General features: G+C 46.0%; 2 protein-coding genes across 2 annotated transcripts in view; one reads left to right on the top strand and one right to left on the bottom strand.

Annotated features, from left to right (window-relative positions):
- Window positions 1-10,610, bottom strand: part of HTT (huntingtin) — a 156,153-nt gene extending 145,543 nt beyond the window's left edge. Inside the window, exons 1-6 of the mRNA XM_056855166.1 lie at window positions 10,501-10,610; window positions 7,420-7,503; window positions 6,091-6,211; window positions 4,859-4,918; window positions 3,631-3,710; window positions 883-1,021 (exon numbers count right to left, since the gene is read on the bottom strand). Of these exons, the coding sequence (XP_056711144.1) occupies window positions 883-1,021; window positions 3,631-3,710; window positions 4,859-4,918; window positions 6,091-6,211; window positions 7,420-7,503; window positions 10,501-10,610 (594 nt within the window). The remainder of the gene's footprint in view (window positions 1-882; window positions 1,022-3,630; window positions 3,711-4,858; window positions 4,919-6,090; window positions 6,212-7,419; window positions 7,504-10,500) is intronic.
- A 563-nt stretch (window positions 10,611-11,173) lies between these two features.
- Window positions 11,174-13,723, top strand: part of NOP14 (NOP14 nucleolar protein) — a 280,913-nt gene continuing 278,363 nt past the window's right edge. The window contains exons 1-2 of the mRNA XM_056855677.1: window positions 11,174-11,368; window positions 12,949-13,083. Of these exons, the coding sequence (XP_056711655.1) occupies window positions 11,174-11,368; window positions 12,949-13,083 (330 nt within the window). The remainder of the gene's footprint in view (window positions 11,369-12,948; window positions 13,084-13,723) is intronic.

The raw sequence follows: 13,723 nt of genomic DNA, 5'->3' as shown, positions 1-13,723 counted from the left end.
TCTGTCTAAGGAAGAGCGAACACGCTTTCCCCTTACTAATGAAACTGGGGGACAGTACCTGGATAAATATGCAGTTTGTTTCACACGTTTAGCTGTACATATATTGATTGTAACATGCGAATTACTCAACACACATACAAAGAACAATCAAGTGCATACTACACATGCATTATAACTTGTGAACGGGGCTATAGGGCTTTCTGGTGACCAAAAGTATCTGAATCTTTCTCCCTGATGATCCTTCAGGTGGCCTCATGCAAGGAGGATCTGCATTACAGCCAGAAGTGCTAATGCTGAGCACACAATCCTTTGCCATTTTTCAGCCTAGTCACTAATGTGTGTCAACTACAAACAAGTATAGGTATTAAATGAAAGAGAAACCAGCAAAGTATTTGTACATCAGTGAGATGGGAAAGAGGGTCAGCCACCTAGCACAAGCATTCAATAGTGTAAGGATGAGAGAGATGAGACAACACACAGAGCAGCACCTTTATCCAACTTCACAAAAGTGGAATAAAGCTGAATCCTGCAGTTTTGGATGTACTGCCAGAGTATGTCTGGATGCAACATGTATGTGTTATATTTCACCAATTTCAGAATTTGTGCTATTTCCCAGTGGGTACGAGAGGAACACAAAAATGAGAAAGATGTCACTTCTGGCAACCAACACACTCTTCTGTTTTTAGATAATGCAGCAGGAACACGTCTTTTAAAAATCCCATGATGCAAATTTTCTTGACCCATCTAGATGACAGCACAGGCCACATCAACTCTAATTCTTTTGCTTCCCTACTCCATTAATTAATCCTTCTATTTGTATTGTTTGCAAAATGTTATGTACTGTTACACATTCTTGGGTGCAATATAAGTTAAAAAAATTACCTTAATTTCATTGTCATTTGCAAAGTTTCCAAAAGCTGACATGATTTTTGGTATTGCTGCTGCCAGCGTCTCTTGTACCGACTCTTCAGGCCGCTTGCACACTCGTGTTAGGCAGGGTAACAGGTTCACTAAGTATGGCCTGAGGGGAAAAACACAAAACTTATTCAACGATTTTGAACGTTAAAAGGTGTACTCAGGAACAGCCATGTGACAGGCAGGTAACTTCTTCATACTAGTACAGCTGAAAACAGTTGCTTACATAAACTCCACAATCCCAACGAAAGGAATGCACCTGTGCAAACAGCAGCAGGACCTTCTGGGAATTGATGAATGCCAGACCCTGGTCCAAGCACAGTAGCCATGGCATAAGGAGGCTCGGCTCCCATCTGTCCACTCAGTTCCACCCCGACTATAGCAAACAACATAATTACCACAGCAATGTAAGCCATGAACTCAGGATGGCAGCGTAAGCATAAGGTGATGGCACACTAGAGGAAAAATCATAACTTTAAATGGGGTCTGATGAGGTCCGAACTAAGTGATACTGAGACAGAAAAGGATCTGGCAGTTGTCATGGATCTCTCAATTAATATGAAAACTCAGTGTGCAGCAGCGGTGAAAAAGGCAAACTCCATGCTGGGGATTATTAGGAAACAGACTGAGAATAAAACAGCCAATGCTGTGACATCCTTGCATAGGGGGTGGAGCACCTTTCCTTTGAGTCTTCTAAACTTTTCAGTTTAGAAAAAAGGTGACGGAGGAGTATGTGATCGAGGTTTATAAAATTATGCATGGGGTGAGGAAAGTGGAGAGGGAAATTAGAATTCAGGAGCACACTATGATATTGATGGGCAACAGACTGACAACAGGAAATACTTCTTTACTCAACAAGTAATTAAACTGTGGAATTCACTGCCACGTATCACAGTGATGACCGTGAGCACAGATGGATTTTAAAGGGGGATTAAGACAGATTCATGGTAAATTGATCTATCAATGGCTACTGGTCATGGTAAGTAACTGGAATGTCCATATAAAGAGGCAGCAAGCCCCTGAACACAAGCACTGGGTTGAGGGATGGACTTGCAACAAAAGTTTCTGATGGAAGTTTACACACTGGCTGGCAGAGGAGCCCAAGCTGAGTACGACCAGCACCCAGGGCAACTGACAGTCAAGGAGCATGGCTGATTAGTCCAGACCACGGTCCCAACCAGAGGTGGGAACATAAAGGAAAGGGCACTGAGCCAGAAGAAGGATGCAGGAAGAAAGACAAAGGGCATGCTGGTCAAGGAGAAGGGAAGGTGAGCTGGCTGGGGGAAGGGGGAGGGAGAGAAAGACCAGATCCTGCTGAGGTGTATCTCCAGCTGAGACAGCTTAGGAATAGACAAATACATTACCAATTATGTGTTTTAGACTATTTGCTACCTATGGTGAAAAAAGTTGGTGTTCCTGTTTTATCTCTGCTCTGTCATGATGGACCCAGGAAACGACGACATGCCCCCACTCCCACAAGGTGCTGCAGACAGCTAGAAACTGTGGAGCAACCGCTGCATATTACTGAAAGAATCTGGAGGCCCCCTGCTAAGCCGGGGCTCGGGAACTCTGCCCAAATTCCACTCATGGTGCCTCTGACTGAAAATTAATCCAACATCTGCATTAACCCAAGAGCTCAATCACACAACACAACGGAAGTAAATTTTCTATTGTATGCTTAAGATGTAAATAGTCTGTGCAACAGAAACCCCTGAAAAAGTGAGCTGTGACTCATGAAAGCTCATACCCTACCAGAAGTGTTGTTAGTCTTTAAGGTGCTACCGGAGTCTTGCTCTCTTCTAAAACTTTAGTAGCATTCAAGAGTGTCACCTTAGAAAGTCTGTGGGGTTTACATTAGAATAATCTACGCATTTCCATTCCATATTGGGCCACCTTTGGACAAAGGACAATCTGGTTTATGCCAGACCACCGTCTGTCAGGGAAGTCAGAATCATTAATGACTACTTTTTGGGGTGGGACTATCATTTGAATAATGTTGCAGTTGGTAAGGCTAGCCTCTGACATCGGAGATGGAATTGTTTTAACCAGCTAGTCAATCTTACAGAGGGGGATGTCTTAGGTCAGATGCCATTGACCATATTATCTGGACATTTGGGATTTCTCCTTGGCAAGAGGAAACTGGGGTCCACGGGAGGTTGGGTAGGGGTTAAAGCCTCCTCCAACAATTAGGACCTCTGCACATGATCTGAAGAATCTACTACAGCCTAGGCAAAGGGTAACTAGGTAAGTCAGACTGACTTTATTGCTTTTATTTGTAAGTCTGCGTGCTGTGAGTTTGTGTGCCTTTTCACTATATTTTGCTCTGCCCCTTTTCCACCCCTTTTAGAATCTAACCACCTTTTCACCTTTTTTTCTTCTTTTTTATGATAAACTTTCTTTTTATAAAGCCACTATTTGGGCTTTATATTTCTCTGGGATATTTCTTGTGCTAGACTGCATGGATGCTACAAAATCATTCGTAAGGTATTCTCCAGGGTTTACACCCAGTTATTTTTGTATTGGTCCAGTACTCTACTAGAAGGAACCCTTCTTAGCAAGCCAGTCTAGATGTTCTCAGGGGCAGGGGGCGGCAGCAGTTGCCAGGTTCTTTCCAAGGAACCCTCAGCCTAAGGGAAAGGCACCTCCCTCCTCCTTCCTTCCATCACAGTCTGGCAGGGCAAAAACAAGCCTGGAGGTTTAAAGCAATCAGCTCACCGGCATTTCAGAGGGCGAACAAGATGTGCAAGTTCAGCAAACCTCCACAGGGCAGCACGCAGACTTCGAGAAGCACCATTCTAGCCAGATATAATCGAGAACATCTATTAGCCAGACTTTAGTCAATGGTTTTGATAGTACAAAGAAAATATGATAAGCTATGTGTATAGACAAGACATCTCTAGATAAGAAGTATATCTAAGGCAGAGATTCATTTCAAGACCTAAACCCACAAGGGATTTTCAAAATCAGGAAATATTTCCATTGACAGAGTAGAATAAGAAGAGTTGGTTTTTATGCCGACTTTCTCTGCCACTTAAGGCAGAATCAAACTGGCTTACAATCACCTTCCCCTCCCCTACCCACAACAGACACCCTCTGAGGCAGGTGGGGCTGAGAGAGCTGTGACTAGCCCAAGGTCACCCAGCTGGCTTCATGTGTAGGAGTGGGGAAACAAATCCAGTTCACCAGATTAGCCTCTGCTGTTCATGTGGAGGAGTGGGGAATCAAACCCGGTTCTCCAGATCAGAGTCCACCGCTCCAAACCACCACTGTTAACCACTACACCACCCTGGCTCTCCCCGCCTCCCCCTCCTGTTGCAGCTCCAAATACCCCACCCCCAGCCTGTTCCTGGGGAAAAGAGAACCCCCACCCCCAAAATAGAATGGGGAGTTAAAAAGAGATCTGAGGGAAAATTCACCTCCCTTCCATCCACAGAAATCTTCTGTGGGATCGAAGTCAATGACTTGACAATGCACTCTGAACATTAATTATTTCAGTGAGGGGTTTTTAATTGTGTAAATTCTGCAAACCTGGGGTGCTTTTCAGGTTTATAGAAAGATTTGTCTTGCCTGTTCATAGCTTCAATCACCAGATTTAAGTATACTCAGATTTGGCCTGCTTCACTACTTGAATATACAGGTGGGGACCTGCAAGAAACTTGCTGGAAGGGTGCATCCCTTCACCCCTTTGCTTCCTTCCCTCTCCCCCCTTCTCTAACAAAGTTCCCCAGCTTTCTTCTTTCTTTCTTCAGTTTATTCTTAACTTAGCAGTAAAGAATTATCTTCCCAGTAGCTATGTGAATTTCAGGATTACAAATCAGAACACTGAGTAACCTTTAGTGTTCTTTAAACGTAATTTTTACATAACTCATCCCATGCTCTTTGGATTCATATCATTTTATCACAGCAAATTCAAAACTACAAACAACAACCACCATCCACTCACCTTTTTAATCTCTTTGTAGAGTTCTAACTGTAACCTTGGAAGGTTAGAATCCATCAAAGCCTAGAAGAAAACCAAACCATTAATTCAACTTTCTTCCAACATGTTCTATTTTGAAGTGACCAGCTTGCAGGTATTCACAACACACTGACATTTAACTCTTGACCTACAAAGTCAGCTGTGAAAAAGAGCAGGCAAAGACACAAGCAGGCGCACCCAGCCCACTGACCCAACCACAGCGCTCCTGGCAGAGAAGGGTTCAGGAGACCAAGAAGGGCAGCCCAACAGGTCTGTCCACACACAGAGACAAATGGGACTCCTCTGGCTCTTGTCATTAAGCACTGCTATTCTTGTACATATGAACAGTTTTATTTATGTATTTTCTTCATTAATTAAAATATTTCTATTCTGTTTACGCATTTGACTCCATGGGGCTTAAAAGTCACAATTCAAACATTACAATTTAAACCAACAGAAAAAAACCCCAGATAACCCACTTTCCCCAAAAGATGCCTGTAGTTTATACTTCATTAAAAGCCCTGGCAAATCAAATGGCCTTGCCGCACCTCCTGAAGATACAGCAAGCAAATAAAACAGCTTGTCTGATTATACCCTCTATATCTCAAAGAAAGATGATGTCCTGACTTTTTGCATAACAGATCATGTGCATCCCCAGGTCAGGTAGATAGACATGGTCTGGGAGTTCCATCCTCAGAACCTGGGGACTGTGGGAGAAGATTTAAGCTTCCTGATCTGAAACAGCCCCCCTGACCCACTGTCTGTTCCACTGGGGAAATTTAATGTATACCAATGCCCGCATGCAAGTTTCCCCAGCAGGTATGCCATCTCCCTGAATGCCATGGTCCCAAAACGAATCAGGCATCTACATAGATAGGAATCAAGATCTGAGCAAGGAACTCCAAGACCACACCTGTTGAACAGGTCCAGGAACAGCTGGGAAATGCGCATTGCATAGTGCGGTCCTCGGATGGAAGCCCTTCTGTTTCTCCTTATCTCAGCTGTATCCCTCCACTCTTCCTTCGTGAAACTCAGTGGCAAATGCAGAGTTCTCAAGTGGCCTCCAATCCCAAAACTGCGTAACTTCTGTTAGGGTGCTACATAATGTGCCTCCAGAATGGAACACACACACAGTCCACATTGTTATGAGAGACATATGCACATATCCCATAACAGAGTCACATACAAAACTAAAAAAAACCCAAAACGTAACTTACCTTTATAACTTTATTGAGACATTCATCAGCAACCATCCTTACATCTGATTCTGCATCATCGCTACAAAGCAAAAAAAGTTCCATTGCAATGCCCAGCAATTTCTGAAACTCTGGAGAATTCCTAAAGTAAAGAATCAAAAGTTACACCTAACTAGTTAGTACAACCTATCTTCTGAAAGTAACCCTTAGAATGCATTTTAAATCATCTTACAATAAAATCTGCAAGTTACTGCAGAAGATGCATAAGGGAAAAAAACAGCTTGCACTTAAGGCAAGACGAGTTCAAACAAGACAGGAACTTTTAACTACACAAGTTAATACATAACCTGTTATGTTAATGCATAACCTATGCTGCGGAAGACCTGAGGCTGGATCTAAACCATCAGGCTTGCAGAACAGACCTTTCCAACCTCTCCCTTCCCAACGGAACCCACTGAAATCTTTCTCCCAGGGATCAGTAGATCCTGGGGACACCTGCAGAGGGCCTGCAGTGGGAAGGGGAGAAATCCACAAAAACCTCAGTTGTAGAGAAATACCAGTTAGCCAAGCAGAAAGATCCAACCTTGAGCATTTATGGGGACAAAAAGGCCTTACCTCAAAGCTGGGTAGCTATGCAACAGTAAATGGGGGGGGGGGGCTTCACTGGTCAGAAGATCACTTATAACAAAGGTCTCTGCTAAATTATCACAATCCTGTCTTATTTTCAGATTAGATTATAAGAGAAAACAGAGACCTGACGATCCCCTGAACAGAATGAACAAAGTTGAGAGAACGAAAGAAGTACTTGAAGATACAGGTTTTTCACAGAGACATTGTTTCTTGAACTCTGACCCAGAGAAAGCTATCAGAATAAACAACATTTTTTTTAAAGTCCTCATAAATTGAGAAAATGGTAAGGAAGAGGAAAAGGCTGGCAACATGCTCCACCTGTGCAATGACAGCCACACCCATATTTCTACATTAACTCGGAGTACCAGCTATCATGGGTACCCCTTCCTTGTATGGTTAACCATGTTTGACTAAGCTCTCTCTGGGCGGACAGCCATTTCACACTGTATGAAAAACACATCAAGCAGTGGCACAGAGTTGCAGCAGGCCTGAAATATGCAGCCCTCCCTTTGATGCCTCTAATCAAGAGCAGATTCACTCTACAAAAGGAAAGACCAAATTTTGAAGTTATATATCAATCTTTAGCCATACATTTTACCTTGCAATTAACGTTAGACTTAAGTGCACCTGCCCAGCTTACAAAGTAATGAAAAGTTATCATCACATATATCAGCCCTTGAAAGCATTGCTATTAACAGACTCCAAAAAGTGTATAATTACCTTAGAGACTGAGCAACAATATTTTCGCAAATTGTTAGGCAATGATTCACTCGATCTTTCTTGGTGGTAGAAAGGTCTTTCCTTCTAAAATAAAAGGATCAAATTTGAAATTATTTTTTTTCAAATGCAAGACAAGTACAGTGGTATCCACCTAACACTGGAGCTTTATCAGCCAACTTCTCCTGATATATGAAATGGTTCTGCTTCTTCTCTAAACAGTTCACACTGCGTCCATGCGATTTCTTAATTCCGCTATACCAGGGGTCGGCAAACTCATTAGTCAAAAGAGCCAAATATCAACAGTACAACGATTGAGATTTCTTTTGAGAGCCAAATTTCTTAAACTTAAACTATATAGGTAGGTACACTGTTTATTAACTTAATAAACTTTAAAGTTTTAAGTCTTAACACTGAATAAAACTTGATATCATACTTAATAGTGATTTTATTTATTGATAAAAATTAAATTGTAAGTCCCTGCCATTTCCCCCACCCCGTCCAGAGTCCTCGTCTGGAGGCCTGGTCTACCACCATAAAAGCCTATTGGTAGACCTGGCCTCCGGCTGAGTCCCATTGGGAGGCCAGGTCTACCCATTGGCTTTCTTGGCAGTAGACCTGGCCTCCGGAGGCCCATAGAAGCCAATTGGTAGACCTGGCCTCTGAAGGGGGACTTTTTCCCCTCCTCGGAGTCCAGGTCTACTGCCAAGAAAGCCAGTGGGTAGACATGGCCTCCCAATGGGACTCAGCCGGAGGCCAGGTCTACCAAAGGAAGCCCGCCCCGCCCAACAGCTGATAGGCGGGGGGGCCAGGAACTGCCCGCCCAGCAATCGAGCTGCTAGAGGGGAGGGGAGGCTTTAGCCTCCCAACCATTGAGGGAAAGGGGGACCCGGCCATTTTCCACGGTGGGGGGGGGGGAGACAGCACGCCTGCTCGCCCGCTCTCTCTCTCAGGCGCGCCGGCTCCACAGCCCGGCTGCCGGCGTGAGCGGGCACAAGAGCAGGGGCTCCGAACCAAGTTCGGAGAGCAGCACTCAACGGGCCAAAGAGCCGCATGCGGCTCTGGAGCCGCAGTTTTGAGACCCCTGCGCTATACAGCTTGTATCCCACCAATAATTCCCAGTAATGGTAAGGGAAGGTGATTTTCATAAAAAAATCCTTTGTCCCTTCCTGCTACAGACCTCAAATTTGCCCCTCATGGTGTTCCGGCGGGAACCTGGGACCTGCCTGCCAATTCAGAGCCTTGCTCTGTATGGGAAGATAACTTTCTGCCTCGTGAAAGAGCTGTCAGTTCTGTCTCCCTACTCCATAGAGTCTTTCTAAAGGTAACCAGCTGATCTCAACTTCAATTCTACTGCCTACTACCACCCCCATTTTTGGCTTGCCCCAAACTTTGGTTCTGCTGGGCCTTAAAGAACAACTGTGTCTCTCTGACCCTCCATCTCTCTGACTCATGGCTCATCTTTGGTAACACCCTTTCTGTGGAAACAATTACCCAGTGCCTCCTGTGCTGACCAGATCAAGAATCTCGTATTAACTCAGGCTTTTAAATAATTGATCGGTTTATGGAGTTTCCTAATTGCTTTGTGTCCCTGCTTTTTGCTTTACTAATGCATTTAGATTGATTTTACTGATAACTTTTTCAATACATTATGTTGAATTACTGCATTTTTTACTTTCAAAACCACCTTGGAATTATAAACAAAATAGACATGTTTTAAGTAAATAAACAGTAAGTCATTTGCTGTAATCAACTACTTGTAGCAGTACAGAGAACCTGTCACAAAGACTGAAAGTTTTACATTGTCCTGACTTTCTTCTTTTACTTTCTGATATACAGACAGGATCATCTAATTATTATACATATACTATTGCGGTTCAAAAAAAGGTCATTAACACCTTCAGTTTCCAAGACATAACAAGTAAATTGTCTTACACCTTGAGATTATAAAACTTGAGAAACTTGAAAGTATTATAAAATCAAGTACAAACCATATTACTGCATAGTGCTATACTTGAAAAATGAAAATAGCAACACATCCTCAAATGATTCCAACAAATAGTGGCTGTCCAATCTAGTCTAAGTCAGCAAGTTCTTTCCTAACCATCACCAGAACCTGCCAGCCAATCCCCAAGGAATACCAGCAATACAGTACTATTGAAGCTGGGCAAAGATCACAAGGCCCAGTTCCCATGATCAAAGGCAAGGTCACAGCCTCCAAAAGTACATTTGTACACGGAACATCTTGTTGTCAGCCATATGAAGAACTAAATTATTTTAGATGCAGTTATTTGTTTACTCACCACAACTGTCAAAATCACAAATATCTAAAAAAACACAATTAGGGCAAGTCTGTTGGACACCAGGAAGACCCAAGGCACCAAACAAAGGGTGGGATAGCATTTTCTCTACATAACATGAGGCACACACTGGTGCATAACTGTCATGTTAAGGTGCTTAAGGCACTGGGGCTGTGGCTCAGCAGAGGTGCATCCTATCTGCTTGGCATGCAAAACATCCCAGGTTAGGAAGTGATGAGAAAAACCCCTGAGACCCTGGTCAGCTGCTGCTGGTCTGAGTAGCTGATGCCAGACCTTGAGGGGCCAACAGTCGGATTCAGCATAAGGCAGCTTCACGTGTTTTTCACTTACGGCAAAGGCTCACACAAGACAAAGGCAGGTCCCCGTTAAGAAATGTAATTTTCCTCCCCTTGCAAAAGGGGGAAGGTTAAGTATGTGCATCTACAGACCCTCATCCTGTCTTTTTCAACAGCAACTGGACACCAACTGAGCAAAGTTTTGCCCAAGGAAACTACAGAGCTTGCAAACGTTCCGGGGCGAGCGGAGGGGCTGCCTCTTCCCATGCACCTGTGCAATAGAGGGTGCTACACCACAGAGCCATTTCCTGCTTGGAGGCTCCAACGCCTCCCCCCCCCCTACCCCCGGAGGACTTAACGCGCCCGACGTCAACACTGAGGCCGACGGCTCCCCGCCTGAACTTCCCCCTCCTTGGGTGCGCGCGGCAGGGGAGCGAGGGAGTAAGACACGCCGGCCGGCCGGCCGCCCCACCCCCACCCCCACTCACGGTCTCTGGGGCGGCTCCTCAGGGGGGGCGGCCGCGGCGGCGGGACTCTGCTGCTGCTGGAAGGAGCGGAGGGACTCGAAGGCCTTCATCAGCTTCTCCATGGTGGACATCGCGGGCGAGAGGGAAACGAAGGGCGGCGGCGGAGCCTGCTCGTCCTCCTGCCGCCGGCCGGCTGCTCAGCGACAGGCGGTGCTCTCAGCCCACCCCTGGCCCGCCGCCATCTTGGGGATTTCCCGTCATCCTCGGCAGCCCCTCCTCTCCTCCTCCTCCCCGCTGAACTGCCAATCGCACGAGGTGTCGGAGCCCGGACCAATCAGAAAAGCGGACGTAGGGGGAAAACCCGCCTCTCTCCCTGCAACCGATCCGTGCCTCGGTCGAGATCTGCCCCGCCCCTTCCCGTGGGCTAAGCCGCCTGCTTCGCTCTGGGACCGGACGAGCAGGCTAAAGGCCCCTTCCGGCCGCCGTCGGGCCTCCTCGCTCTGGTGTGGGGTGGGCGCGGAAGAGAGGAAGGTCGGGCCGCTCTGCAGTCTCTATGGTCCAGCCCGGTGGTTGTCAAGCGACGTCCCCCCGCGAGAGAAACACTTCCGGGCGGCCCGCCCTCCCTCCCTCCCTCCCTCGTGGCTCCGGGCGGCGCGGCTGCTGCTCCTCCTCCTCCTCCTCGTGCGGGGCCACCATGGGCAAGGCGGCGCGGGGCAAGAAAGGCGGCCCGCCGGTGGCCGCCGGCCGGGCCTCGGGCTCCGCCGCCCGCCTGGTGCGCAGCAACCCCTTCGAGGTGAAGGTGAACAAGCAGAAGTTCCACATCCTGGGCCGGAAGACGAAGCACGACGTGGGGCTGCCGGGCGTCTCTCGCTCCAAAGCCCACAAGAAGGTGAGCCTTTCCCCCGGCCCCCACCTTCATTCGAGCGGTGGTGGCCCCTGAGCGCGTGCAGAATGCCCGGCCCCAACGCCAGGCGTCCCTTCGCACGGGGGGTGGAGCCTGAGGAGGACTCTAGTCTAGCCTAACTTCTCCTCAATTTTTGATAGTTCTGTTAATGCTTTAGAAAGCCCCGGCTAAGTGAATATTGGAACCAAAAACAGAAAGCAACTGGTTAAGTAATAAATTCATCCACCAACACTGAGTGGTATGAAGTGACACATAGCAAGCAATGACCAGAAAGTCATGCACAATTTTTATTTTTATTTTCAGGAGGGTAGCTGTGTTCGCCTGCAGTGGAAGAGCAAGATTAGAGTCCAGTAGCACAAAGACCAATAAAGTTTTTTGGGGTATAATCAAAATTTAACTCTCAAGAGCTTATACTCTAAAAAAACCTGTGTTGGTCTCTAAGTGCTACTGGAGTTATTTATTTTTCTAGCTCATTTATTTTTATATCATACAACAAAGCATTCTGACACGGGTATAGGATTGCCAGATCTGGGTTGGGAAATACCTGGAGATGTTGGGGGTGGAGCCTGAGGAGGGCAGGGTTTGGGGAGGGGAGGGACTTCAATGCCATAGAGTCCAATGGTCAAAGAGGCCATTTTCTCCAGGTGAACTGATCTCTATCAGCAGGAGATCTCCAGTCCTTGAGTTTTGCCGGCGGGAAAGCGAAAGTAAACAGTTACTGAGTTACAGGCCTGACACAACCCTACCTACTCGCCTCGTCCCTTTAACTGTTGGAGATGCCACGGGGAACGGAACCTGGGACCTTCTGCGGGCCAAGCAGAGGCTCTGTCACTGAGCCACGGCCGCTCGACTGCACTCGAGGAAGGGGTGTGTGTGGGGTGGGCTGGCAGTGCCAGGCAGAAAACATTCTCCCCGAGTGGGATTTCTGGAGGTGCTGCAGGGCACGTGGTCTGAATGCCTGGTTTGAGGGGGGTTTACCAGGGAAACCAACGCCAAGTAAAAAGCTTTTGTTAATGCTGGCATCCTAATGGCAGTTCTCAGGCCTGGGCTCCCATTTAAAGTTTGCACCAACCCCCCCCCTCTCCCCAAACCTGGCTTTTGCCTTCTTTCCTTGCAGTAAGCCTCATATGTCCTGGCTGGATTTCAATCTGTTCATGACATTTGAGTCAAAAGGACAGTAAGATAAGAAGGAAAAAAGGGAAAGCCCTATACGTTGAAAGTGCAGAATGAGGCTGGTGAAGCAGGACTCACTGGATTTCGTCCTCCTGCTGCATCCCTCTGTACCTCCACATTTGTGTTCGGGGGGGGGAGAGTGTTAAGGATCACTGAGGGTCAGTGTGGAGTACAAAGTGTGGGTCTGAAATGAGTGGAGAAAATCCATGAAAATTGTTCTCCCTTCCTCTCCAGTGAAAGTGCACAGTTCCATGGGGATAACTGTTGTTAAATCAGCCCCAGTGGCTCTTTTAGATTCAACCTGTATGGCTTGTAACGTGGGCATTTTAATTGCTTTCTCTCAGAATGATCTGTCTTTGTTGTGTGGGTTTTTTTTGTATTGTGCGTTTTAGCGTACACAAACGTTGCTAAAAGAATACAAAGAAAAGGACAAATCTAGTGTGTTTAAAGACAAGCGGATTGGTGAATATGACACCAGAATAAATCCAGAGGAAAAAATGATGAAGAGGTTTGCTTTGGAACAGCAGGTAATATATATAATATTTAAAGAAAAGAAAACTGGTCATTATTTTAACAGTTTGTAATACAGTGTGTTTTGCCAAGTTAGTGCTGCTTACACAAAATTGAAAAGCGGTTCTGGCCAAGTTCCAGATTCTTACTGAAAGATCTCTTGAACTTTAGTAGCATCCTATCTGTTTGCATAGTGGAAAAATATAATAATTTTATAATGCAAATGGTTGCATATTTACTTCCAAGTAAACCCCATTGAACTGTACAGTTTACTTCCAAGTAAACGTGCATGGTATTGGAGTCTGAAACTGAAATAAGTGGCATGATGTATTGTGCTAGAAACCTGGGCACTTTGGGAAGGGCCAGCATTCTTTTTTGTATAGTGCTTGGGATAGCCTTTGATTCTAAGTTGTAAGCCTATTCAAGGGTGTGGGTGTGTTGAATTTAGGATGTATTGAGTACATCAGCCCAATCGGATACACGAGACAAGCGGATTCATGGGTGTTTCTGCAGCAGTTACAAGTGAGGATGTAGGGGGACTGTTAAAGAAGCTAAGGAGAACAAGCAGGCATAGATGACAAGTACTGAGTGACTGAGCTAGGCAGTAGTGATCACTACTCCTGACAAGTAGTGACAAAGATAATATAGTGGGAAGGA

Source organism: Euleptes europaea, chromosome 9 (assembly GCF_029931775.1).
Source record: "Euleptes europaea isolate rEulEur1 chromosome 9, rEulEur1.hap1, whole genome shotgun sequence".
NCBI lineage: Eukaryota > Metazoa > Chordata > Lepidosauria > Squamata > Sphaerodactylidae > Euleptes > Euleptes europaea.
Note: the sequence above shows the minus strand (reverse complement) of the source record. Positions and strands in the feature narration are given on the sequence as shown.